The following is a 27,471-nucleotide window of genomic DNA, read 5'->3' on the forward strand; positions in this document are numbered from 1 at the left end:
ACATAGAGCAGTGACCACTGCCCACCCCCCCACACGGTGACACAATTACTGAGCGTACAGCACTGACCACTGTCCATTCCTCTGGACTGTGACACATCCACTGACTGTACTGCAGTGACCACTGCCCACTCCCCCAGACGGTGTCACATCTGCTGACCGTACAGCAGTGACCACTGCCCACTCCCCCAGATGGTGTCACATCTGCTGACCGTACAGCAGTGACCACTGCCCACTCCCCCACACGGTGACACAATCACTGACCGTACAGCAGTGACCATTGCCCACTCCCCCGGACTGTGACACATCCACTGACCGTACAGCAGTGACCACTGCCCACTCCCCCACACGGTGACACAATCACTGACCGTACAGCACTGACCACTGACCACTCCCCTGGATTGTGACACATCCACTGACCGTACAGCAGTGACCATTGCCCACTCCCCCAGACTGTGACACATCCACTGACCGTACAGCAGTGACCACTGCCCACTCCCCTGGATTGTGACATATCCGCTGACCGTGACTGATTGACAGTGGCCAAGTCCCTGAATTGTATGTGGAGTCCTCCAGTGACGGACACGACTGGGACTCACTGACTGACAGCAGTACCTCCTGTTGGGGATCAGGAGTAGCCACCACCCCCTTTCGGACATGGCCGATTGGTTGAATAAGCGGGCAGTGTGTTTGCTGCACAGGCAGGTGTTAGATTGATGTCTCAATGAATGGAACTGTCGTCCCCACCGCCCTCACCAGGCAGATCCAGAATGACCAGTTGTTTCTGTGTCTGTCTGTCTCTGTGTCTGTGTCTCTGTGTCTGTCTGTCTGTCTCCCTGGCTATCTATATGCAAAGCAGTATTTCAATCCAGCAGCACAGACAGTCTTCAGACTCTGCCTGAAGCATCAAGACACTAGCAGGCATCACCCTGTGTGACAGGGCCACAGCAAGGTAGGGCACTGTGAACATCCAGATAGAGACTAAATGAATGAGCACAATGAGAGGGTGTAGCCTGGGGGTAGGCTGGTCCAGTCTGGGAGCTGGGTATCTGTCTATATGTGCAAAGTGTTTGTAATGCAGCCTGTCAGTGTTAGTTGTTGGTGAAAGCTACAATGCAGGTCTGCCCTTCCTGAGTGACCGAGAAGTGATCAGAAAGGTGTAATGATGGTCATCAGGGTTGGATGGCACTGTCCGTTATCAGGGTGCATGCAGCTGGTGCTCATGGATTGTGTGCTGAGATGCAGTTTGATCTCCTACAGCATGGAGTTCATTCAGACCAAGTGGGAATTCACATGGTGCAAACTCCATATCGTGTTTTCTCAACATCCAGCTTGTTAGGAGCATTTGGTCAGACAGGAATCCATGTCCCATGAATTTATTAAAGAAGCTAAAAATATTTGTGTGCTATTTCGTTTAAACTGACTGGTGAAAATAATTAATTCTCCAAAAGATATGTCCTAATTAAACACAAAAGTTCTGTTGATAATAATGTATTTGTTCAATTAGATATTCCATGTGAAACTAATGCACTCAAGTAATTTTGAATTATGATCCAAACAAAATACCATAGTTATGAAGTATCAGTTAGCAGCTGATGAAGTAAGTTAATCTGCCTCTGAGGTCAACTTCATTCCCTGCTGGCTATTCTTAACAACAGTCAATACTTTATTTTAGCATTGGCTAAATCTTACGTGGAAGCTGTGTGGGGCTCACACAAGGTACAGTAAGGTCTTTGCTTTATCCTGCTGTATATATTCTTAATAGTATTCTAATAAGTTTTAACAGAGAGTTTAAATTTGTCCTTTTCAATATCTGCAGGTAATTACTTGTCAATTTTAATGAAAGGTTAAACATGACTGAGAGCTGTCAAAACCAGAGCACACCAGCTAAAGTTTGAAAAACCATCTCTTTCTTTATTTTGTCTGTTTGTGTAACCACAGCACAATTTCGGTCTCAGCAGATTCCTTGAACTGCAACATTTGGAGATTTAGATGAGTTAGATATCAGAATAAATCTACAATTGGATTTCATGTATTTTTCCATACATTTTATTGCATCTGTCATGTTTAATTTACTGCATTAAAAATATGGCTAGATATGTAAGACACGTGAATTCATATTCAGTGATAAAGTAATTTGTAGTGGTCAGTGAAAATGTTGCTTTAATTTTGATTCTTTTTATTTTAATCTAAATAGTTTAAGAATTTCAAATGCATTTAAATAAATACATTGTTCAAATTTGTGGAGTACTATAGCACAAATGAGACTTTAAAACATGTTGAACCATTGGTTTTTACTAATTCTGACATGAAATTGACTTGAATTGACTGAAAGAATGAATTCACAATGGAAGAAACTGTGCAATGATGAATAGCATGGAGAAATGGACTCTAGCTGTCAAAGTTCTTGCGGTTCAGTACATAGTGTTCACCTGCCTCTTAGTCAGAGCTTCAGGATTTGAGTCCCATGCAAGATGTGTTCACCATAGAAGGAAATGTTCATGATTCTGTTTGGCAGATTAATAATAAGCCTGTTAATGCTTCAAAAATAAATCCCCAAAGGGGAAATGGATGATGTGAAAGAAACAAATGTAGACACTTACTGAAACACTACATTCTGATCATATAAAATAGGTGCTGGAATTTGCTTAATAGCCTTTAAACTGATTTTTAATACTGAAATAACTAATTCAAATACCTATGACCTTAAAATAAAAGATGGTGATGTAATAATATTTTGTTTCCTTAAGCTAAACCTATGATGACCTGGTGCAGAGCTGAGCATGCATTGAGACAATATAAAACATTGAGATTACAGTTATAAACAGTCTTAAATTACTGATTTTGACTTGGGGACCAAATGTACTATTTCCAAATCTGTGAATGATACGAAATTAAATGAGAATGTGTGAGGAAGATAGAAAGTGGCTTCAGGAAAGTTTGGTTAGGCTGAGGAAATGGAAAGGAACATGGCAGACAAAATGTAATATGAAACGATGTGAGGTTCTTCACGGGGTAAAAGAAACCAATGTGCAGCACATTTCTTAAAAAGTAAGAGGTTACAAAGTGTTGGTATTACAAAGGGACCTCGGTGTCCTTGTCGATAACTGTCCGAAGGCTAACATGCAGGTGCAGCAAGCTATTAGGAAGGATAATGGCATTTTAATCTTCATTGCAAGAGGTCTTGAGTACAGGAATAATAAAATTTTGCTTCAATTGTAGAGAAGCTTGATTAGATTACACCTGGAGTACTCACTGCAGTTTTGATTGTCTTGTCTCAGGAAAAATATCATCACCACAGAGGGAGTACAACAAAGGTTCACCAGACCTGTTTATGGATGGTAGGTGTGTCCTATGAAGAGAGATTGAGCTAATGGGCTTGTGTTCTCATGAATTTTGAAAGATCAGAGATTATCTCATTGAGACTTACAAAATACTTAAAATGGATAGACAGGATCAACACAACTAAGATATTTCTCCTGGTTGGAGAGTCTAAGATCAGGAGTCACAATTTAAAAATGGTAGAGATACCACTTAGGTCTAGAGAGGAGAAATTATTTTTCTCAAAGGGTTGTGAACCTTTGGAATTCATTACCACAGAAAACTGTGGCAGCTCCGTCTTTGAGCATGTTTAAGGTTGAGATTGATAGATTTCAGCAGTGTACAGGGTTATGGGGTTGAGGCAGGTAATAGGCAGTAAAGTCTTCGACCAGCTGTGCTCATATATTGAATGAGGAACAGACTCGATGGGCTGAAAGACCTCCTCCCATGTACCTACTGCTCCCAAATGGCAAGATGCAGACCTTAATCAGAGTATCTGAGGGAAAAACAGATGGGCAGGATTTTTAAAATTGTAAAACATTGAAAAAAGATCAAGACGTATGACAAATCGCTGATAAGGCTGAAAAGAATAGATGGTTAATAAAGTAAATCAATTACTAGTGAAAATATAATCAAAGTTTTAACAGCTGTAGCTTAAAGGAGGAAGTGTAACAGGAAAGGATTTGGAAGATTTTGATAAGGAAAGAGAGGAGTTGAACACATGGCTACATGAAGGACGGAGAGTTTTGGATACCTGGATAATTGAGGCTCATTCTGGGGTAGGTGGGACCTCTAGAAGCAGGATGATCTACACCTGAACCAGAGGGATACCAATATCCTGAGGGGAAAATTTGCTGATGCTCTTTGGGAGGTTTAAACTAATTCAGCAGGGAAATGGGACATAAATTGGAGTTCCAATGTCCAGGAGGTTGAGAGTAATGAGTTCAGAAATGAAATTTCAAGTCGCAAGAGTTCACCGACAAGCAGGAAGGTGGTTTGAAGTGTGTCTACTTTACCGCCAGGAGCATCCAGAGTAAAGTGGGTGAACTTGCAGCCTGGGTTGGTACCTGGGACTTCGATGTTGTGGCCATTTCGGAGACATGGATAAAGCAGAGACAGGAATGGTTGTTACAGGTTCCGGGATTTAGACGTTTCAATAAGAAGAGAGAAGTTGGTAAAAGAGGGAGGGGTGTAGCATTGTTAGTCAAGGACAGTATTATGGTGGCAGAAAGGACATTTGAGGACTTGTCTACTGAGATAGTTTGGGCTGAGGTTAGAAACAAGAAAGGAGAGTTCACTCTGTTGGGGGTTTTCTATAGGGCCTCCAAATAGTTCCAGAGATGTGGAGGAAAGGATCGCAAAGATGATTCTGGCTAGGAGCGAGAGTAACAGGGTAGTTGTTATGGGGTCTTTAACTTTTCAAATATTGACTGGAAATACTATAGGTCAAGTAAATTAGATGGGTCAGTTTTTGTCCAGTGTGTGCAGGTGCGTCCTGACACAGTGTATATACAAGCCAACAGAAGGCGAGGCCACATTGGATTTGGTACTGGGGTAATGAACCTGGCCAGATATTAGATTTGAAGGTAGGTGAGCACTTTGGTGATAGTGACCACAATTTGGTTATGTTTACTTTAGGAATGGAAAGGGATAGGTATATACCACAGGACAAGAGTTATTGCTGAGGGAAAGGCAATTATGATCGGGAGCCTGTCAGGTAAGGTGAGTCACTGATTTAAAACTTTAAAAGCTTACTTCGAGTGTCAGCAGCAGCAGCGCCTCAGAGAGCAGAGCTTTCTGGAAAAGGAGGGACTTTTCTATCTCCTCAGCTATATAAGTGAGTGTTTTCTAAACCTGAGTCCCTACCCTTGTCGGAGAAAATGAGGACTGCAGATGCTGGAGATCAGAGCTGAAAATGTGTTGCTGGAAAAGCACAGCAGATCAGGCAGCATCCAAGGAGCAGCAGAATTACGCCTGAGGAGCCTGAAGAAGGGCTCATGCCCGAAACGTTGATTCTCCTGCTCCTTGGATGCTGCCTGACCTGCTGCACTTTTCCAGCAACACATTTTCAGCCCCTACCCTTGTAGGGCCTCCCACCCATCCACTTTCTCTAACCTTAAAAACCAGGGACACATCAGGTAAGCTCCCCTGAAAAACAAGTATACCGTTTTGGATACTACTAGGGGGGTGCGACTTACCAGGGGTGCAACTTACCAGGGGTTCAACTTACCAGGGGCATGCAGTGGGGTACAGGTCCCTGGCACAGAGTCTGTTCCTGTTGCACAGAAAGGAAGGAGGGGAAGGAGGAGAGTGTCAGTTATTGGGAACTCGGTAGATAGAGGGTCAGATAGAAGGTTTGCTGGGAACAAAAGGGACTCACGATTGGTGCGTTGCCTCCCAGATGCCAGGGTCTGTGATGTCTGAGATTGTGTCTTTAGGGTCCTGAAGGGAGAGGGTGACCAGCCCCAAGTCATGGTCCACATAGAAAGATGGACAGGGATGTAAGACAGGGTTTCAGGGAGCTAAGGTGGAAGCTGAGAGTGAGAACAGAGTTGTTATCTCTGGAATGTTACCCGTTCCACATGATAGTGAGGTGAAGAAAAGGGAGAGATATCAGCTGAACTCATGGCTGCAGGGATGGTGCAGGAGGGAGGGTTTCAGGTATATGGATAATTGGGGCACATTCTGGGGAAGGTGGGACTCTACAAACAGGACGGTCTTCACTTGAACCAGAGGGGTACTAATATCCTGGGTGGGAAATTTGCTAGTGTTATTTGGGTGGGTTTAAACGAGCTCAGCTGGGGATAGGAACCTGTGTTGTAGTTCCAGTGCACAGGAGGATGAGAATAGGGAGGACAGGGACAGGATTGCATGGTCACAGGAGTGTGCTGGCATACAGCAAACTGGTTTGAAGTGTGTCTACTTTAACGCCAGGAGTATCCAGAATAAGGTAGGTGAGCTTACAGCATGGATAGGTACCTGGAACTTTGATGTTGTGGCCATTTCGGAGACATGGATAGAGCAGGGTCAGGAATGGATGTTGCAGGTTCCAGGGTTTAGATCTTTCATCAAAATCAGGGAAGGTGGTAAAAGAGGGGGAGGTGTGGCTTTGTTCGTCAAGGACAGTATAACAGTGGCTGAAAGAACATTTGCGAGGACTCGTCTATTGAGGTGGTATGGGCTGAGGTTAGAAACAGGAGAGGACAGGTCACACTGCCGTGAGTTTTTTATAGGCCTCCACAGAGTTCCAGAGAGGTGGAGGAGAGGATCAGCAAAATAATTCTGGGTAGGAGTGAAAGGAACAGGGTGGTCATTATGGGGGTCTTTAACTTCCCCAACATTGATTGGAAATGCTGTAACTCTAGTACATCAGAAGGATCAGTTTTTGTCCAATCTGTACAGGAGGGTTTCCTGACACAATATATCGAAGGGCCAACAAGAGGGGAGGTCACACTGGATCTGGTGCTCGGTAATGAACCAGGCCAGGTGTTTGATTTAGTTGTAGGTGAGCACTTTGGAGAGAGTGACCATAATTCAGTTACGTTTAGTTTAGTGATGGAAAGGGATAGGTACATGCCACAGGGCAAGAGTTATAAATGGGGAAAGGGCAATTATAATGCGATTAGGCAAGACTAAGGAGGCATAGAATGGGGCAGCAAAATATAGAGGATGGAGACAATTGAAATGTGGAGCTGGTTTAAGGAACAGATATTACGTGCCTTTGTTAGGTATGTCCCTGTCAGGCAAGGAGGAAGTGAAAAGGTAAGAGAACCGTGGTTTAGAACGTAGAGTATAGATAAGTACAACACAGAACAGGCCCTTCAGCCAAGGTTTGATCCTAATGTAAAATATAGTAACTTAACCTACACATTCCTCAACTCACTGCTATCCATGTGCATGTCTAGCAGTCACTTAAATGTCCCCAATGACCCTGCTTCCACCACCACAGCTGGCAACACATTCCATGCATTCACAACTCTCTGCATAAATAACCTACCTCTGACGTCTCCTTTATACCTTCCTCCTAATATCTTACAACTATGACCCCATGTACCAGTCAATCCTGCCCTGAGGAAAAGTCTCTGGCTATTGATTCTGTCTATTCCTCTCATTACCTTGTATACCTCGATCAGATCTCCTCTCTTTCTCCTTCTCTCCAGAGAGAAAAGTCTGAGTTTATTCAACCTTTCTTCATAAGGCAAGCCCTCCAGTCCAGACACCATTCTGGTAAACCTTCTTTGCACCCTCTCCAAACCTCTGTATCTTTCCTATAGTAGGGCAACCAGAACTGGACACAGTATTCCAAGTGTGGTCTCACCAAGGACTTGTAGAGCTGCAGCAAAACCTCATGGCTCTTAAACTCGATCCCCCTGTTAATGAAAGCTAAAACACCATATGCTTTCTTAACAACCCTATCCACTTGGGTGGCAACTTTGAGGGATCTATGTAGTTGCACACCCAGATCCCTCTGTTCCTCCACACTGCCAAGAATCCTGTGTTTAATCCTACATTCAGCATTCAAGTTCGACCTTCCAAAATGCATCATTTCGCATTTATCCAGGTTGAACTCCATCTGCCATTTCTCAGCCCAGCTCTGCATCCTGTCTATGTCGTGCTGCAGCCTGCAGTAGCCCTCAATACTATCGACAGCACTTCCAACCTTTGTATCATCTGCAAATTTACTAACCCACCCCTCAACCTCCTCATCCAAGTCATTTATAAAAACTACAAAGAGCAGAAACCCAAGAACAGAGCCCTGCGGGACCCCACTCAACACTGACCTCCAGGCAGAATACTTTCCATCTACAACCACTCTCTGCCTTCTGTCAGCCAGCCAATTCTGAATCCAGATAGCCAAATCTCCCTGTATCCCATACTTCCAGACTTTATGAATGAGCCTACCATGGGGAACCTTATCAAATGCCTTGCTGAAGTCCACATGCACCACATCCACTGCTCGACCTTCGTTGATCTGTCTTGTCTCCTCCTCACAGAACTCAAAAAGATTTGTGAGGCATGACCTGCCCCTCACGAAGCCATGCTGACTGCCTTTAATCACACTATGCTTTGCCAAATAGTCATAAATCCAATCCCTCAGAATTCTTTCCAAAACGTCTGATCACAGACGTAAGACTGACTGGTCTGTAATTGCCAGGGATTTCCCTATTGCCCTTGAAAAGAGGAACATTTGCCTCCTTCCAATCCTACAGTACGACTCCCGTGGAGAGTGAGGTGGCAAAGATCCTCGCCAGCGCTTAGCAACCTCCTTTCTCGCTTCCCGGAGCAGCCTGGGATAAATCTGGTCTGGCCCTGTGGACTTATTAATCCTAATGTTTTCCAAAATTTCTAGCACATCAACTTCATTAATTTTGATCTCATCAAGCCTGTTTCCCAGCTCCTCAAAGTTTTCATTCACAACAAGGTCCCTTTCCTTAGTGAAAACTGAAGCAAAAAACACATTTAGGGCTTCCCCTATCTGCTCAGACTCCACACACAAGTTCCCTAAACAATCCCTGATCAGCCCTACCTTCTCCCTGATCATTCGCTTATTCCTCATGTATGAGTAAAATGCCTTTGGGTTCTCCCTAATCCTTCTTGCCAAGCCTTTTTCGTGCCCCCTCCTGGCTCTCCTCAGTCCATTTCTGAGCTCCTTTCTAGCAAGCCTGTAATCCTCTAAAGCTGTGCTAGATCCTTGCTTCCTCCACATTACATAAGCTGCCTACTTCCTTTTGACAAGAAGCTCCTCTATTCTCGTCATCCAAGGTTCCTTAATCTTACCCCTTCTTATCTGTCTCAGAGGAACAAATTCGTGCATCACTCACAACAACTGTTCCTTAATATTCTCCATTTGTCTGTTGTACCCTTTCTGTGGAACAATTACTCCCAGTCTGTACGCCCCAACTCCTGTCTGATAGCGTCATAATTTCCTTTTACCCAATTAAATATCTTCCCTTGGTAGCTGCTCCTTTCCCTTTCCAAGGCGATGGTAAATAGTTTACTAAAGAAATTGTATCTCTTGTTAAGCGGAAGAGAGAGGCATATATAATGTTGAGGCGAGATGGTTCAGATATGGCGATGGAGAGTTACAGACTAGCTAGAAAGTATTTAAAGAGAGAGTTAAAAAGAGCAAGGAGGGGACACGAGCAGTCTTTAGCAGGTAGAATAAAGGAGAACCCTAAAGCTTTCTATAGGTATGTGAGAAATAAAAGGATGATGAGGGTAGGAATAGGGCCAGTCAAAGACAGAAGTGGAAAGTTGTGTGTGGACCCTTTGGAAATTGGAGAGGTGCGAAATGAATATTTCTCATATGTTTGCACTGAGGAAAAGGAGAATATTGTAGAGAAGAATGAGATATGGGCCATGAGACTTGAAATGATTGAGGTTAGTAAGGAGGAGGTGTTATCAATTCTAGAAGGTGTGAAAGTGGATAAGTCCCCTGGGCCAGCTGGGATTTATCCTGGGACTCTGGCAAGCCAGCTGGAAGATTGCCAAGCCTTTGGCTTTGATCTTTATGTCGTCATTGTCTACAGGAATAGTGCCAGTAGACTAGAGGATAGCAAATGTTCAAGGAGGGGAGTAGAGACAACCCTGGTAATTATAGACTGTGAGCCTTACTTCGCTAGCATGTAAAGTATTGGAAAAGGTTATAAGAGATAGGATTTATAATCATCTACAGAAGAATAAGGACAGTCAACACGGTTTTGTGAAGGGTTGATCATGCCTCACAAACTTATTGAGTTCTTCAAGAAGGTGACAAAACAGGTGGATGAGGGAAAAGCATTTAATGTGGTGTATTTGGATTTCAGTAAGGCATTTGATAAGGTTCCCCATCGTAAGCTATTGCACAAAATATGGAGACATGCAATTGAGTGTGATTGAGCGGTTTGGATCAGAAATTGGCTCACTGAAAGAAGACAGAGGGTAGTGGTTAATGGGAAATGTTCATCCCGGAGTTCAATTACTAGTGGTATACTGCAAGGATATGTTTGGAGCCACTGCTGTTTGTCATTTTTATAAATGACCTTGATGAGGGCGGAGAAGGATGGGTTAGTAAATTTGCAGATGACAGTAAGGTCAGTAGAGTTGTGGATAGTGCCGAAGGATGTTGTAAGTTACAGATGGACATAGATAAGCTGCAGAGCTGGGCTGAGAGGTGGCAAATGGAGTTTAAGGCAGAAAAATGTGGGGTGATTCACTTTGGAAGGAGCAACAGGAATAAAGAGTACTGGGCTAATGGTAAGATTCTTGGTAGTGTAGATGAGCAGAGAGATATCAGTGTCCATGTACATAGATCCCTTAAAGTTGCCATCGAAGTTGATAGGGTTAGAACATAGAACATAGAACATAGAACAATACAGCGCAGAACAAGCCCTTCGGCCCTCGATATTGTGCCGACCTGTGAACTATTCTCAGCTCATCCCCCTACACTATCCCATCATCATCCATGTGCTTATCCAAGGATTGTTTAAACCTCCCTAATGTGGCTGAGTTAACTACATTGGTGGGCAGGACATTCCACACCCTTACCACTCTCTGAGTAATGAACCTGGCTCTGACATCTGTCTTAAATCTATTTGTAGTTATGCCCCCTCATACAAGCTGACATCATCATCCTAGGATAAAGACTTTCATTGTCTACCCTATCTAATCCTCTGATCATTGTGTATGTCTCTATCAAATCCCCCCTTAGCCTTCTTCTCTCCAATGAGAACAGACCTAAGTCTCTCAGCCTTTCCTCATAAGACCTTCCCTCTCAACCAGGCAAAATCCTGGTAAATCTCCTCTGTACCTTTTCCAATGCTTCCACAAACTTCCCGAAATATAGCGACCAGGACTCTACACAATATTCCAAGTCTGACCGCACCAACATTTTGTATAATCCCTCTACCAATAAAACCCAACACACTGTATTCCTTCTTAACAACACTATCCACCTGGGTGGCAACTTTCATGGATCTCTGTAAATGGACTCCAAGATCCCACTGCACATCCACACTACCAAGAATCTTTCCATTAACCCAGTACTCTGCCTTCCTGTTATTCTTCCAAAAGTGCATTACCTCACGTTTAGCTGCACTGAACTCCATTTGCCACCAATTCTGCAGTTTATCCAAGTCCCCCTGCAACCTGTAACATTCTTCCAAACTGTCCACTACTCCACCAACTTTAAGAAAGTTGTTAAGAAGGCATATGGTGTGTTAGTTTTTATTGGTAGGGGGATTGAGTTTCAGAGCTATGAGGTCATGCTGCAGCTGTACAAAACTCTGGTGCAGCCACACTTGAAGTATTGCTTACAGTTCTGGTCACTGTATTATAGGAACAATGTGGAAGCTTTGGAAAGGGTTCAGAGGAGATTTACTAGGATGTTGCCTGGTATGGAGGGAAGGTCTTATGAGGAAAAGCTGAAAGACCTGAGGCTGTTTTCATTCCAGAGAAGTTTGAGAGATTACTTAATTGAGACATATAAGAAAATCAGAGGGTTAGAGAGGGTGGACAGTGAGAGCCTTTTTCCTTGGATGGTGATGGCTAGCATGAGGGGACATAGCTTTAAATTGAGGAATGATAGATATAGGACAGATGTCAGAGGCAGTTTCTTTACTCAGAGAGTAGTAGGGGCATGGAATGCCCTGCCTGCAACATTAGTAGACTCAGCAACTTTAAGGGTATTTAAATGGTCATTGGATAATCATAAGGATGAGAATGGAATAGTGTAGGTTAGATGAGCTTCAGGTTGGTTCCACAGGTCAGCGCAACATTGAAGGCAGAAGGTCTGTACTGCGCTGTAATGTTCTATTTAGTATCTTGTTTCCAGATTTTCACCCTTGCAAAACCTACAAGTTTTGAAATTAATATTTCATCTTTTTAATTTGTATCTTTATGATAATCTGTCAGTTTGATATTGCAATTCAGTGACACACAGAGTTGATGCTGATTCGTTTACAGTGAATTCTCAGTGAAAAGCAAATCAACCATTTAATTTGATTGCGTGGTTGCACTAATTGAAATAATTGGCTGTTTACATTTGCTCAAGACTGGCAGCTTTCTTTCCCTGGTTAAATCTTTCTGAGGCTGTGGGTAATAACAGGAATCTCTGAATCCTAAACCTACTCCAACACGGGATGGTGTTGCAGAATGGTCATTATCATATTGGCAGTTGGTTGAACATGCAGTCCCAAATCCTGACTAGTCCAGACAGCATCAGTTTAACCCCTCAAGTGTCCAGTTTACTATTTTAGAAATTGTCCTTACAATCACCCAAAGATTAAACTGTCCAGTCCAGAAGTTCCTTTAAAAAGAGGTGACAATTCCAAAAGGTGTTGGTTTGTTTATTCAAAATGAAAATGTTATTTTTAGCAGATTTATATGGCAACAATATGTTTATCTGCCCTGTGGTATTTACACTGTTGATATCCTCATATGACAACAGTGACTTTTTTAGTAGTGAAGCGCCTCTAGATGCGATATAAATATGTCTCTTTTTATTGTGATGCCTATATGTGAAAACCAACTTAATTAACCAGTGACATAATTACTCACCTCGTGACTCAGAAGGTCTCCTGTGTATACTGTGCTCATAATTCACTGCACCCAGAGTCCAGCACAACATCCTGCCTGGATTATTATCGTATCAGTCACCTGCTCACTCACATCATTCATTCTCACTACGCCAAATTCCCCATTTGGGCACATTCTTAGTACATTACTCTATGCTAAAAGTTGCTAACTATCGAATGAGGTTTCATCTCTGACAAGACAACCAACAAATTCCTAGAACTACTGCACAAGCGAAAATGTCAGACATTTTTCATACAGTGGTCTTGCTCCTGTTCCTTATATTCTTAACTTCTTGTATATTCAACTGTCTTCTCACAAGGAAACCAGGAACCCCAAGAGGAATATCAGAGATTTTAAATAGAACATAGAACATGACAGTGCAGTACAGGCCCTTTGGCCCTCAATGTTGCAGCACCTGTGAAACCAATCGGAAGCCCATCTAACCTACACTATTCCATTCTCATCAATATGTCTATCCAAAGACCATTTAACTGCCCATAAAGTTGGCGAATCTACAATTGTTACAGACAGTGCATTCCATGCCCCTACTAATCTCTGAGTAAAAAACCTACCTCGGACATCTGTCCTATATCTATCACCCAGGAGAAAGTGAGGACTGCAGATGCTGGAGATCAGAGCTGAAAATGTGTTGCTGGAAAAGCGCAGGTCAGGCAGCATCCAAGGAGCAGGAGAGTCGAAGAAGGGCTCATGCCCGAAACGTCGACTATATCTATCACCCCTCGATTTAAAGCTATGTCCCCTCGTGCTAGCTTTTACCTTCCGAGGAAAAAGGCTCTCACTGTCCACACTATCTAACCCTCTGATTATCTTATATATCTCAATTAAGTCACCTCTCAACTTTCATCTCTCTAAAGAAAACAGTCTGAAGTCCCTCAGCCTTTCCTCGCAAGACCTTCCCTCCCCAGACCAGGCAACAGCATCCTCTGAACTTTCTCCAAAGCTTCCACATCATTCCTATAATACAGTGACCAGAACTGTACACAATACTCCAAGTGCAGCCAACCCAAACTTTTGTACAGCTACAGCATGACCTCATGGCTCTGAAACTCAATCCCTCTACCATAAAAGCTAACACACCATATGCCTGTTTAACAATCCTATCAACCTGGTTGGCAACTTTGAGGGATCTATATACATGGCCACGGATATTTCTCTGCTCATCTACACTAAGTAAGATTCTTGGTAGTGCCAAGAATAGTGCCTTACTATTTGCCCAGTACTCAGCATTCCTGTTACTTCTTCCAAAGTGAATCACCTCATACTTTCTGCATTAAACTCCATTTGCCACCTCTCAACCCAGCTCTGCAGCTTACCTGAGTCTCTCTGTAACCTATAACATCTTTCAGGACCATCCACAACTCCACCAACCTTAGTGTCGTCCGCAAATTTACTAACCCATCCTTCTACGCCTCATTCAGGTCATTTATGAAAATGACAAACAGCAGTGGACCCAAAACAAATCCCATAAAATATACAAATTAACTATGGCAATGAAAATTCCAAAGTTTGGGAGAAAATCTGTAGCTTGGGTGCTCGTTGTTGTGTTTCTGTTCGCCGAGCTGGGAGTTTTTGTTGCAAACGTTTCGTCCCCTTTCTAGGTGACATCCTCAGTGCTTGGGAGTCTCCTGTGAAGCGCTTCTGTGATGTTTCCTCCGGCATTTATGGTGGCTTGTCTCTGCCGCTTCCGGTTGTCAGTTGCTGTCCGCTGCAGTGGCCGGTATATTAGGTCCAGGTCGATGTGCTTGTTGATAGAATCAGTGGATGAGTGCCATGCCTCTAGGATGGGAATTCCTAGAGGCATGGCACTCATCCGCTGATTCTATCAACAAACACATCGACCTGGACCCAATGTACCGGCCACTGCAGCAATTGACAACCGGAAGCGGCAGAGACAAGCCACTATAAATGCCGAAGGAAATATGACAGAAGCGCTTCACAGGAGACTCCCAAGCACTGAGGATGTCACCTAGAAAGGGGATGAAACGTTTGCAACAAAAACTCCCAGCTTGGCGAACAGAACTACAACAATGAAAATTCCTTTGAAATTCCTACCAGTGGTCCCCTACATTAATGTATGAAAACAAATTGCTTTGGTTTTTGTGGCAATCTGATGCCTGGATTTGTGTGAGTGATCGACAGGCTTTATTAAACCTAAATATTTCCAGGACATTGTAAGAGAGGACATTCAGACAGTCCCAGGATCCAATTCTATATGATCTGATGTCAATATGTTATAACAGCTTTTGCACAAGCTCAGTAGTTCTCACAGCCATAGATTCATAGAGATGTACAGCACGGAAACAAACCCTTAAATCCAATTTGTCAATGCCAACCAGATATCCTAAATTAATCTAATCCCATTTGCCATCACTTGGTCCATATCTGTCTAAACCCTTCCTATTCATGTATCCATCCAGATGTCTTTTAAATGTTGTAATTAAACCAACCTCCACCACTTCCTCTACCAGCTCATTCCATACACACGCCACCCTCTGTGTGAAAAAAGTTGCCCCTTAGATCCCTTTTAAATCTTTCCCCTCTCACCCTAAACCCTCTAGTTCCGGACTCCCCTAACAGAGGGAAAAGAACCTTGTCTACTTATCCTATCAATGCCCTTCATGATTTTCTCAACTTCTATAAGGTCACCGCTCAGCCTCTGATGCACCAAGGAAAACAACTCAAGCCTATTCAGCTATAGCTGAATTCCCTATAGTTCAAACCCTGCAACCCCGACAACTTTATTGTAAATCTTTTCTGAACCCTTCCAAGTTTCACAACATCCTTCTTACATTCTTAGAGCAAGTGTGTGATTAAGCCTTTACTCTACATCTCCCAAGTTTCTTTGCAATCCCTCATTTAGCCATTGATTGTGAACATTTAACTCTCCATTCCCACAGTGTAATGCATTCAAATTTCTTGATGATACAGAAATATTTGGGAGGGCATGTTGAGATGAGAACACAGGGAAATTGCAAGCGGTATAGATAGGTTGAGTGAGTGGGTGAAATAAATCACATTACTATTAATAGAGCTCTTTAAATTGTAGAAGTGGGGAGCTTTCTAGAGGGGGAATGGTACAAGGATTACACTGAGATACAGCAGGAGTGTAGGGCTGATAAGTAAGTAATGATATCCAGTGTGGAACACTGTATAAACATAAACAAAAACAGCAAATAAGTATGAAAGAGGGAAAATAACGAAAAGGCAAAGTAGTTCCTCTTTATTTAAAAGCATATAATATTTGTAACAAGATAAATGAATTAAGCAACTTGCCTGTGAATTGGTGACCTCAGTCTATATTGAAGGTGTTGTAAACTGAATGCAACATAAATTTTTTTATTCATTCATGGGATACAGGCTTCAGTACCTGAGCATACGATCTGTAACTGCAGTTATTTTATTACCATCTGAGAATTATTTCTGATGAGATAATTATACAATCACAAATGAATAATACTGTATAGCTTGGATTGGATACTTTTAATACTAAGTAATGTTTTCATTGAACCCATACCATCTCTAATCAACATTAACATCAACAGTTAATCAGTGGTTAGCATTAATGCCTCACAGTGCCAGGGACCTGGGTTCAACCCCAGCCTCAGATGACTGTCCGTGTGGAGTTTGCACGTTTTCCCCGTGTCTGCTTGGGTTTCTTCCGAGTGCTCTGGTTTCCTCCCACAGTCCGAAGATGTGCAGATTAAGTGGATTGGTCATTCTAAAAATTGCCGATAGTGTACAGGTTAGGTGGGTTAGCAATGGTAAATGCAGGGTTATGAGGATAGAGTAGGGAGTTGGGTCTGGATTTTTAAAAATTTATTCATTCATGGGAAGTGGGTGCCGCTGAGTGGCCAGTACAGAGGAACCTTGATTATCTAAATGGCACGGGTGAGGAGTACTTTATTGGATAATCGGTTGGAGGTACTGGATTCTGCAAAGACTACGGCCTTGACAACATTCGGGCAATAATACTGAAGATTGTGCTCCATAACTTGCTGTTTCGCTAGGCAAGCTCTTCCAGGACAGTTACAACACTGGCATCTAGCCGACAATGTGGAAAATTGCCAGGTATGTCCTTAGGTATGCAAGATAATGAGAGGAATAGATAGAGTCAATAGGCAGAGACTTTACCCCAGGGCAGGATTGACTGGTACGAGGGTCATACTTGTAAGATATTAGGAGAAAGGTATAGAGGAGATATCAGAGGTAGGTTCTTTATGCAGTGAGTTGCGAATGCATGGAATGCATTGCCAGCTGTGGTGGTGGAAGCAGAGTCATTGGGACATTTAAACGACTGCTGGACATGCACATGGATAGCAGTGAGTTGGGGAATGTGTAGGTTAAGTTATTATATTTTACATTAGGATTAATCCTCGGCACAACATCGTGCACCCAAGGGCCTGTTCTGTGCTGTACTTTTCTATGTTCTGTGTTAATATAAAAGCCAGGATAAATCTAACCAACCAGTTACCACCCCATCAGTCTATTCTCGATCATCAGGAAAGTGATGGAAGGTGTCATCAACAGTGCTATCAAGCAGCACCTGCTCAGCAATAACCTGCTCAGTGACACCCAATTTGGGTTCTGCCAGGGCCACTCAGCTGCAGTAAAAAATGAGGTCTGCAGATGCTGGAGATCACAGCTGCAAATGTGTTGCTGGTCAAAGCACAGCAGGCCAGGCAGCATCTCAGGAACAGAGAATTCGACGTTTCGAGCATGAGCCCTTCATCAGGAATAAGAGAGGAGGGCTCATGCTCGAAACGTCGAATTCTCTGTTCCTGAGATGCTGCCTGGCCTGCTGTGCTTTGACCAGCAACACATTTGCAGCCACTCAGCTGCAGACCCAGTCTAGCAGCAATGTCCTTTAGGACCCAACCAGCTCGATCAGTAATGCTGCTGCTGAGCCACTCTTGGTCGTGGACATTGAAATCCCCCACCCAGAGGACATTTTGTGCCCTTACCATCCTCAGTGCTTCCTCTAAGTGTTGTTCAGCACGGAGGAGTACCGATTCATCAGCTGAGGAAGGATGGTATGTAGTAATTAGCAGGAGGTTTCCTTGCTGATGTTTAACCTGAAACCACAAAACATCATGAAGACTCCCAGGGCAACTCCCTCCCAACTGTATCCCACTGTGCTGCCATCTCTGCTGGGTCTTCCTGCCGGTGGGACAGGACATATCCAGGGATGGTGATGGTGATGTCTCGGACATTACCTATAAAGTATGAGTCTGTGAGTATGACTGTATCAGGCTGTTACTTGACTAGTCTATGTGACAGCTTTCTCAATTTTGCCCCTAGATGTTAGTGAGGAGGACTTTGCACGGTCGACAGGGCTGTTTCTAACATTGTCTTTTCTGGTGCCTAAGTCAATGCCCGGTGATCCGTCCAGTTTCATTCCTTTGAGACTTTGTAGCGATTGGTACAACTGAATGGCTTGCTCGGCCATTTCAGAGGGCAATTAAGAATCAACCACTTTGCTGTGGGTCTGGAGTCATATGATAGGCCAACCAGATGAAGATGGCAGCTTTTCTTCCCTAAGAACATTAGTGAACCAGGAAGGGATGCTTTTCAGAGGGCCAGTGCAGATTCTATGAGCTGATTAGCCTCTTTCTGCACTGTAGGGATTCTATGAAGATAATCTCATTATTTCACTTTTGTATCCCAGGATACAATGAATGACTTCCAAGAGGATACTACTGGTGACATTATCACAACTGTTGATTCACTGCAAGCAGTAGGAAAACGTTTCCAGGAATGTATAGACAATGTTGGAGAACTTCTGGAAGAAAGGGAGAATCTTATGAAAGAATTAAACTTCATGAAGGAGCCAGTGCATAAAGAGATTGGTAACCTTAGGACTGAACTCTTGAAACTTTACCAAGCTAAATCAAAGACAGAGATTGAATGTGATAACTTCAAGGAAGAAATAACATGCACAAAAAGAAACTTGTTTAAGATCACTAAAGCTCAAATTACTTGTAAATATGAACTACACATCAATAAACAGGACTTGTCTCTAATTACATCACAACAGGAAGTAATGGAATCTGAGGCACAGAGACTTGCTGATGAATTGGCTGGACTTAAACATTGCCATCAGAAAGAATTAAATCAAATGATTAATCGGTTGGAGAGTATTAAAAATGAAAGGAATACGCTGTCCCTGACAAACAGTCATCAAACAAATGAAGAATTTCAAAGTTTGTTTGGAGAACATTGGCAATGGCTGGAGAAACACTATGAACCTAAAGTGAGAAATCTCCTGAACTGGAGTAAGACCAGGGCTGAATCACTTAAACACACACTGCATGAAATTGAAGGCTTCAGAAAACAGTTGCAACCTCTACAGGAGCAGGTAACAAAACTAAACATAAGGAGACGATGTCTTGAAGAGCAGATGCAATTTATTCAGAGAAAATGGGCTGAGGACATTCTGCAATATCAGGTAAAGAAACAGAATATTTTAAGAATTCATTGTATCCAAGGTGAGAGTTAAACAAAACATCCAAAAAACATTCTCACTTTGATTTTAGTTTGATCTTTCTTATTTTAATTTCTAATAGGATCTATAGACTATAAATACATTATAAAAACTAAAAGAACTGCAGGTACTGTAAATCAGAAAGAAAAACAGAAATTGCTGGAAAAGCTCAGCAGGTCTGGCACCATCAGAACACAAGAGGGAGGGTCACTGGACCCTAAACGTTACCTCTGTTTTCTCTTCATGGATGCTGCCATACCTGCTGAGCCTTTCCAGCAATTTCTGGTTTGTTATTTACAAATACATGTTCTGTTGTCATATAGAAGTTAAATCTTGCTGAAATGAGAGATGTGGTTTTTTTGAAGATTATCTTCTAACACTCACCAGGACAAATGCAATATTTCAAACAATTGGCAAATTGACTCCGGCTGCGTCATTGTGATGGAGAAAGCAAGAGTGTGACAGCTTCTCAAAACTCCTGGGTAATTTGGAAAACAGGTTTAACACACCATTCCACGCTGCTACAGGGGAGCAGATTTGCAAGTGGTATTTTCTACTAATAGGAGGCTTCTATTATTCCATAAAGACATTGTACCCCACCCCAACGTTAAATAACAGAGGGTATGGATTTTAGTGTTAGTTTGGCATCAGTTATATTGGGACTAGTACAAATTTATCAATGGCCAGAATGCTACTGTGTGATTCTCAGCAATTAGCAGCTTTTATTCCTGGGTTAATATCCCAGACAGGGCAACTAGAGATGGGCAATAAAGGCTGACCAGCCACTGATGCCCACATTCCACAACATGAATATGTTCTTTAAGAATTGCCGGACTGAATTCAGACCAAGGATGAAATTTGAAGCCCTATCGCCAGGACCTTAACCTGCACCTGCGGATTCTAACCCCTAGTGACATGACCACGACACCACCATCTGCTCCTGCTAAAGTAAGGGAGCATTAATCGTATGGCACAGGGAATGGGTGCAACCATATCCAGAGTAATGTATTGTTTGGTCTCTTTATATAAAAGTGATGTACCAGCATTAGAGACAGTTCAGAGAAGGATCACCAGGCAAATTCGTGGAAAGAATGAGGAAAAGTTGAGCTGGTTTGGTTTTAACTGATTGACATTGAGAAGCATGGGAGGTGACCGAAATGAATCATATAAAATTCTATGGCGAATTGACAGGGTAAACATAGAGAAGAATTATCCCCCTTTGAGGGATGTTGTATAAATAAATAACCATAACCCGCTCATCATGGTGGCTGAGCTCTTTGGACCATTGCTCAATATAAGGTACTCTCTTTCAGGGTGGCGGTCTACAATAGGGCTTACAGAGTCCGCTGTGGGAGAGGAAAACCCCGAAGGGGTCTAATGAGAACAGGCTCCAGTCATAAACAAAATGCTGTTTGTTGCAGGATAGCAACAAGTTACACCAATGTGAGGGACACTGTGATAGAGACTGGGTGGGAGATTCAGATTGTGCGTCTTACCGCTTTGGGGATTCTGAAGCTGTTGTCCATGTGAGTGTACATGAATAACTTCAGAATGGACAGTGCTTAAGACATTGTTAGATCTCATAGTTTCCAATAAGATCCAAGTGGAGGGTTGATTTCAGGTTGTCTTTATTGCAGCTTTGTTTTCAATACAGCTTCATTTCTTCAATAAGACACACAAAAAGCTTCAGAATATCTTAACTTACACAGTAAAAACTTAGAGTGAACATGCACATCCGCACCCCCACCTTGTTTGCTATTGGTCAGCAGTGCAAAGTTATCCCTTCGCAATTGGCTCTCTGGTAAAGTAACTTATACAGTTCAAGCTTGCCACAGCAATTTACCTGACACTGTGTAACTGTTGATGGTCTTTAACCTGAAGGAAGTATTACCACACTCAGCAATTTCAGTGTATTTCCAAGTAAGCTAATCATATCACTGAACAACAAAGAGATGGGCAGGCTTGTGGCTCACCTCTGGTTGTCCATAGTTTCATGATGTTACCAGACTGTCTTATCTCCCTTCTTGAGGCTTTTCAAAATGGATAGTTATTCGGTGATCATTTGCCAGCTGAACCTGTTAAGTTATTTTTTTCTGAGATTCTTAGGCACTTGATGCAACTGCAATATGCCAACTTCTGAGAACAATTAAATTTTGTTAAGTAAATACAATACAAACTTTTGAGAAATTCTTCACACATGTCGAAAGTTTCTCTGAACAAAGGAAACAGTCCTTCCTTTATAAAGAATCTTCACATCACAGTCAGTAATGCCACAAGACAACCCCAGCTTCTCCCCCACAGTCACATGCCACTCAAGACATAATGTAGTGACCCAATCATCTCCAGAAACAATATAATGTAAATCATCCTTTAATAGTCAAATCTATTGTGAATCATTTCTTAACTACAGGGAGTAGTTGGAATTCCAAATGTAATGTTCTTATTGATTTCTGAATAGGAGATGGTGACAATGTAACTGGTTCTGAGTGGCAAGGGATGGTAATATAACTTCCTTACAATCTACCTGTAAGTCAGAGACATCCCACCCTGGCCTCAGGACTTCCAATTTCCTGCAGGTCAGCAGAGCAAATTAACTCTTTAATATCACTAACTGTATTAACTGCCCATTAATTGGATATTTGCCCATTACTTCAGGACCGTTTAAATTGCTCATTACAGGAAATACAGAAGAATAAGTGGATCTAAGTGGATCGATAACTACTTTGGAATCTACATCTATGATTATCTAAAGAATCTTCACTAAAACCTACTCTTAATATTACAGTAGATTGACTAAATAATTCAAGAGAAACAACTAATTAGTGTGAAATGTTCTTATCTATGTCTTATGTATAAGCAACTGCAGCTGTATATTCTATCTTAGTCCAGTAACCTTGAGTCTACAGAGCTACTATTGTTCCACTTGTGAAGACTATATTAAATAAATATTTTCCCAAGGGCTCTAACTACTATCAGCCACGTTCTGCTTCATTCTCCATAAATAGCCGGCAGCCATTTTGTGCTGCTCAGTCATGGATAGGCCTAACAGGCACTCCTCAACATTAACCCTTTCAGCCCTTTACATCCTTATACACTATTTCTCCCAAATTTTTCCCATGATAAATGCATATATATTTTGGTTTACAGTAAATATATGTTGTATAATATACAGATAATGTATGTAATTACTTTAACCACAACTGCATCTCCCCCAAGTCTCTGACCTCACAGTTTCAGGTCTCGAGATTTCACTTATCGCCCAGAACAATTCAACCAGATAACATTTTATTGCTTAGATTTCCTTCATGGAGCAATGGCTTCATCAGGTATATCCCAATTGTAGAAGAAGTGTATGAACTTGTTCAGCTTCTTGTCGAGTATTGAATTTGGAAGCTATTCTGTATTCGTAAAGTCTTCTGCTCCAAAGGTTCAACACTGTGTTCAAATTGGCCCATCTCTGAAATGAAATCTTCTGAGCAATGTTATTACTGGCAAAGACCTAGCGGTATTATTACAGTATTAATCTAGAGACCCAGGTAATGTTCTGGAGAATTCGGGTTCAAATCCTGCCATGGCAGATGGTTAATTTGAATTCAGTCAAGAACTTGGAGTTAAGGGTCTAATCATGACCTTGAAACCATTGTCAATTGTCAGAGAATCCATCTGATTCACTAATGTCCTTTCGGGAAGGAAACTGCCAATCTTACCTGATCTGGCCTACATGTGACTCTAGACCCACAGCAATGTGGTCGACTGTTAACTGCCCTTTGGGCAATTAGGGATGGGTAATGCTCACATCCTGTGAGTGACCTTAAAGAAAAAACGTCATTCTAAGGACTTGCCTGGAACAATTTCTGTTTCCTTAACAGACTTCACTGATTTAATCACTCTGTCTTCAGCTTTAACAAACAATTCTTGGAGGGATCCTGGAGTCCATGTGCATAGATCTCTGAAAGTTGCCACCCAAGTGGATAGTGCTGTTAAGAAGGCATGCGGTGTGTTAGGTTTCATTGGTAGAGGGATTGAGTTCTGGAACCATAATATCATGCTGCAACTATACAAAACGCTGGTGCAGCCATACTTGGAATATTGTGTACAGTTCTGGTTGCCCCGTTACAGGAAGGATGTGGGAGCATTGGAAAAGGTACAGAGGAGATTTACCAGGATGTTGCCTGATCTGGAGGGAAGGTCTTATGAGGAAAGGCTGAGAGACTTGGGTCTGTTCTCATTGGAAAGAAGGCGGCTAAGGGGGGATTTGATAGAGACTTACAAGATGATCAGAGAATTAGATAGGGTAGACAGTGAAAGACCTTTTCCTGGGATGATGACGTCAGCATGTACGAGGGGGCATAACTACAAATTGAGGGGTGATAGATTCAAGACAGATGTCAGAGGCAGGTTCTTTACACAGAGAGTGGTAAGGGCGTGGAATGCCCTACCTGTTAATGTAGTCAACTCAGCCACATTAAGGAGATTTAAACAGTTCTTAGCTAAGTACATGGATGATTTTGGGATAGTGTAGGGAGATGAGCTGAGAATAGTTCACAGGTCAGCGCAACATCAAGGGTCAAAGGGACTGTTCTGCGCTGTATTATTCTATGTTCTATTCCCTTTCTGATCACCATTTCTGTAAATAGCTTTTAATATTCATGTTTTTATGAGATAAATTTCCTTCCCTTAATAATTTTTCTAGATAATTCCTGTTGTCTGCAATTTGAACAACTACTTCCCACCCTTACCACAGTTTAACTTAAATTTCTTCTTCCATTAGACTTAGAATCATCAATATCATAGAATCTTTACAGTCTAGATAGAGGCCACTCAGGCCATTGAGACTGTACCAACCCTCAGATGAGCATTCCCAGACAGACCCGCCTTATCCCCATGGCTAACCCACCTAACCTGCACATGTCTGAACACTATAGGGCAATTTAGCATGGTCAAGCCAACTGGAGGAAACCCACGCTGACTGAGAGAGAATATACACACTCCACACAGACAGTCACCCGAGGCTGGAATTGAACTCAGGGCTCAGGTGCTGTGAGGCAGCAGGGCTAAACACTGTGCCATATAGAGTCATAGAGAGGTACAGCATGGAAACAGACCCTTCTGTCCAACCCGTCCGTGCTGACCAGATATACCAACCCAATCTAGTCCCAATCTACCTGTTTATCAGGTTAATTCTGGCTCCATGCCATTCCCTGGTATAAAGCCTCATTTTAAATTGCTTTTATGCTCTTTGATTTCCCTTACTGTAGCACTACCTTGTGTTGCCCACTGTGTATGAGCTGTAAGTTCTTTTCTTCACTTCTCACTATCCCAACCTGGAAATCTGTCCCTTTTGTTAATGTCTTCCCTTGGCCACCAGAGATTTTTACTTCACTCATAGATCCTCTGATGTAATCTGGAACTTAGTGAGAGATCAATACTCAGCTCCAGGGAGATCTGAGCTCTCTCTTGCTGCAATGTGTCTCTTCACAGGTCTAGAATGCTTTTACCACTGACTGTAGAGACTCACAGACCTCATAGAAATCTAGAAAATAGGACTAGACAGAGTGAACACAGGAAGAATGTTCCAATGACCAGGGAGTCCAGAACCAAGGTTCATTGTCTAAAAAACAGGGAAGTCATTTAGGACTGAGAGGACAAGAAATGTCTTCACCCAGAGAAGGGTGAGTCCTTGGAATTCACTGCCACAGAAAGCAGTTGAGGCACAAAACATTGAACATTTTCAAGGAAAAATCAGATGTAGTTTTTGGGCTAAAGGGATCAAAGGGTATGGGGAGGAAGTGGGCACAAGGGAATGAGTTGGATGATCACCCAAGATCATATTGAATAGCAGAGCAGGTTCAAAGGGGCAAAGTGCCTACACCTGTTCCAACTTTCTCTGTAAACTTCACTGATTTTTACCACAAGGTTCCCTTCTGAAGGGGCTGTGAAAGTTGAGCTCTTCCAGCTTCCATGTGTGCACTTTCTTAAATCTGTGTCTGAAGATATCACTAGGCCGTTATTGCTCCCACGGTGTAGGAACCTGCACCAGGTGCCCCCAGTTCATATGAGCAATCTGTACCCTGCTCACAAGCAGGTCAATTTGCTGCTACCATTCCCTTTCCTGGTAGGGATCTACAACACAATCTGCTTTGCCTGATGTGGGACAGAGAAATTGCTTAGTAATCAGAGAACAGGATCTTGTCTTAACAAGGTGGAGTTTATTGTAGGATAGCAAAAAAAAAGTACATTAATATGAAACATCATGACAGAGACAATGAGAGACCCAAGTGGTCAGCCTTATTCCTGCTCTCTCCATGCGCACTTATGAGATCATCACAGTTGGTGATATTAAAGCCACTCTTTGACATTAACTTTTTCAGACCCTTATATAACAGAGAAATCAAGAGCAAGCCTGCAGAATTTCAAAAGAAGGACACTCCAATTTAAAACAGAGATGAAAAAGAATCTGTTCTCTCAGAGAGTTGTTAGATTGTTGAATTCTCTTCATAAACAGCAGCACAGGCAGGGTCATCCAATATTGTCAGTGGTGAAGTAAATGGATTTTTGACCTCTAAGGGAGTCAAAAGTTATGTGGTATTTGAGGTCTGCGGGTTGGGGTGAGGATTGCTGGCCGCATGGTGCACAGGATGGTGGAGATGAGAGCATCACTTTCTGGAATGCTAAAGCAGGCTCAAAGAGCCCATTGGCCTAATTGTGTCCCCATTGTTTATGTTTTGAGATTAGAAAACTTCCAAGTTCACATTCAGGTCTATGTTGATTAATATTTGTTATTCTTGTTGAGCTCAGAGTTCCTCACGGAGGGAGAAGCAAACAACAGAAGTGCAGACCTCCCACACTTGTTGGCTATTGCATGATCCCAGGAGAAAGTGAGGTCTGCAGATGCTGGAGTATCAGAGCTGAAAATGTGTTGCTGGAAAAGCGCAGCAGGTCAGGCAGCATCCAAGGAACAGGAAATTCGAAGTTTTCGAAGCCCAGGAAGGGCTGATGAAGGGCTTAAGCCCGAAACGTCGAATTTCCTGTTCCTTGGATGCTGCCTGACCTGCTGCGCTTTTCCAGCAACACATTTTCAGCTTATTGCATGATCCCAGCCTGGAATTGGCATGTTGAATATCAGACGAGAATAGGAGTAAGTTCAACCCATACTGCAAAACAGCTTCCTTCAGCGTAGGAAAGCAGTCACTTTGACCAGATCCTGAAACCTCACTATTGTCCTTGGATCTTCCTGACTGACTGCGAGTGAGGTATTGGCCTCAGCCTGAGGAGTGACCTTCAAGGAAAGGAGTATGAAGAATGAGCAAGACCTCTTATAGAAAATAGGCAGACACCAATGAAACCAATCTCTACATAAAACCTTGAATTTATTTCACTTGTTAAATGATTGTTAATGATTATACAAAGATGTCCCTGTATTTACAGAAATAAGCCACAAGATGGAGCTTGTGCCACTTCAAACGAGGTTTTAACCTCAATAGACAATAGACAATAGGCGCAGGAGTAGGCCATTCAGCCCTTCGAGCCTGTACCGCCATTCAATATGATCATGGCTGATCATCCTTAATCAGTATCCTGTTCCTGCCTTATCTCCATAACCCTTGATTCCACAATCCTTGAGAGCTCTATCCAACTCTTTCTTAAGTGAATCCAGAGACTGGGCCTTCTCTGCCCTCTGGGGCAGAGCATTCCACACAGCCACCACTCTCTGGGTGAAGATGTTTCTCCTCATCTCTATCCTAAATGGTCTACCCCGTATTTTTAAGCTGTGTCCTCTGATTCGGCACTCACCCATCAGCGGAAACATGTTTCCTGCCTCCAGAGTGTTAAATCCATTAATAATCTTATATGTCTCAATCAGATCCCCTTTCAGTCTTCTAAACTCAAGGGTATACAAGCCCAGTCGCTCCAGTCTTTTAGTGTAAGGTGAAATCCCTCCATTCCAGGAATTGACCTCGTGAACCTACTCCCTCAATAGCCAGTATGTCTTTCCTCAAATTTGGAGACCAGAACTGCACACAGTATTCCAGGTGTGGTCTCACCAGGGCCCTGTACAGCTGCAGAAGAACGTCTTTGCTTCTATACTCAATTCC

The 27,471-nt window shown here is 42.6% G+C and overlaps 1 protein-coding gene across 2 annotated transcripts in view; it reads left to right on the forward strand.

Moving 5' to 3' along the window:
* Positions 1–1,649: 1,649 nt before the first annotated feature.
* The window catches only part of LOC132830045 (syncoilin-like), a 53,425-nt gene continuing 27,603 nt past the window's right edge, over positions 1,650–27,471 (forward strand). For both annotated transcript variants that reach the window (XM_060847514.1, XM_060847513.1), the window contains exons 1-2: positions 1,650–1,716; positions 18,560–19,339. In XM_060847514.1, the coding sequence (XP_060703497.1) occupies positions 18,566–19,339 (774 nt within the window). In that variant the 5' untranslated portion in view covers positions 1,650–1,716; positions 18,560–18,565. The remainder of the gene's footprint in view (positions 1,717–18,559; positions 19,340–27,471) is intronic.

This window comes from Hemiscyllium ocellatum, chromosome 30 (genome assembly GCF_020745735.1).
Source record: "Hemiscyllium ocellatum isolate sHemOce1 chromosome 30, sHemOce1.pat.X.cur, whole genome shotgun sequence".
Taxonomy (NCBI): domain Eukaryota; kingdom Metazoa; phylum Chordata; class Chondrichthyes; order Orectolobiformes; family Hemiscylliidae; genus Hemiscyllium; species Hemiscyllium ocellatum.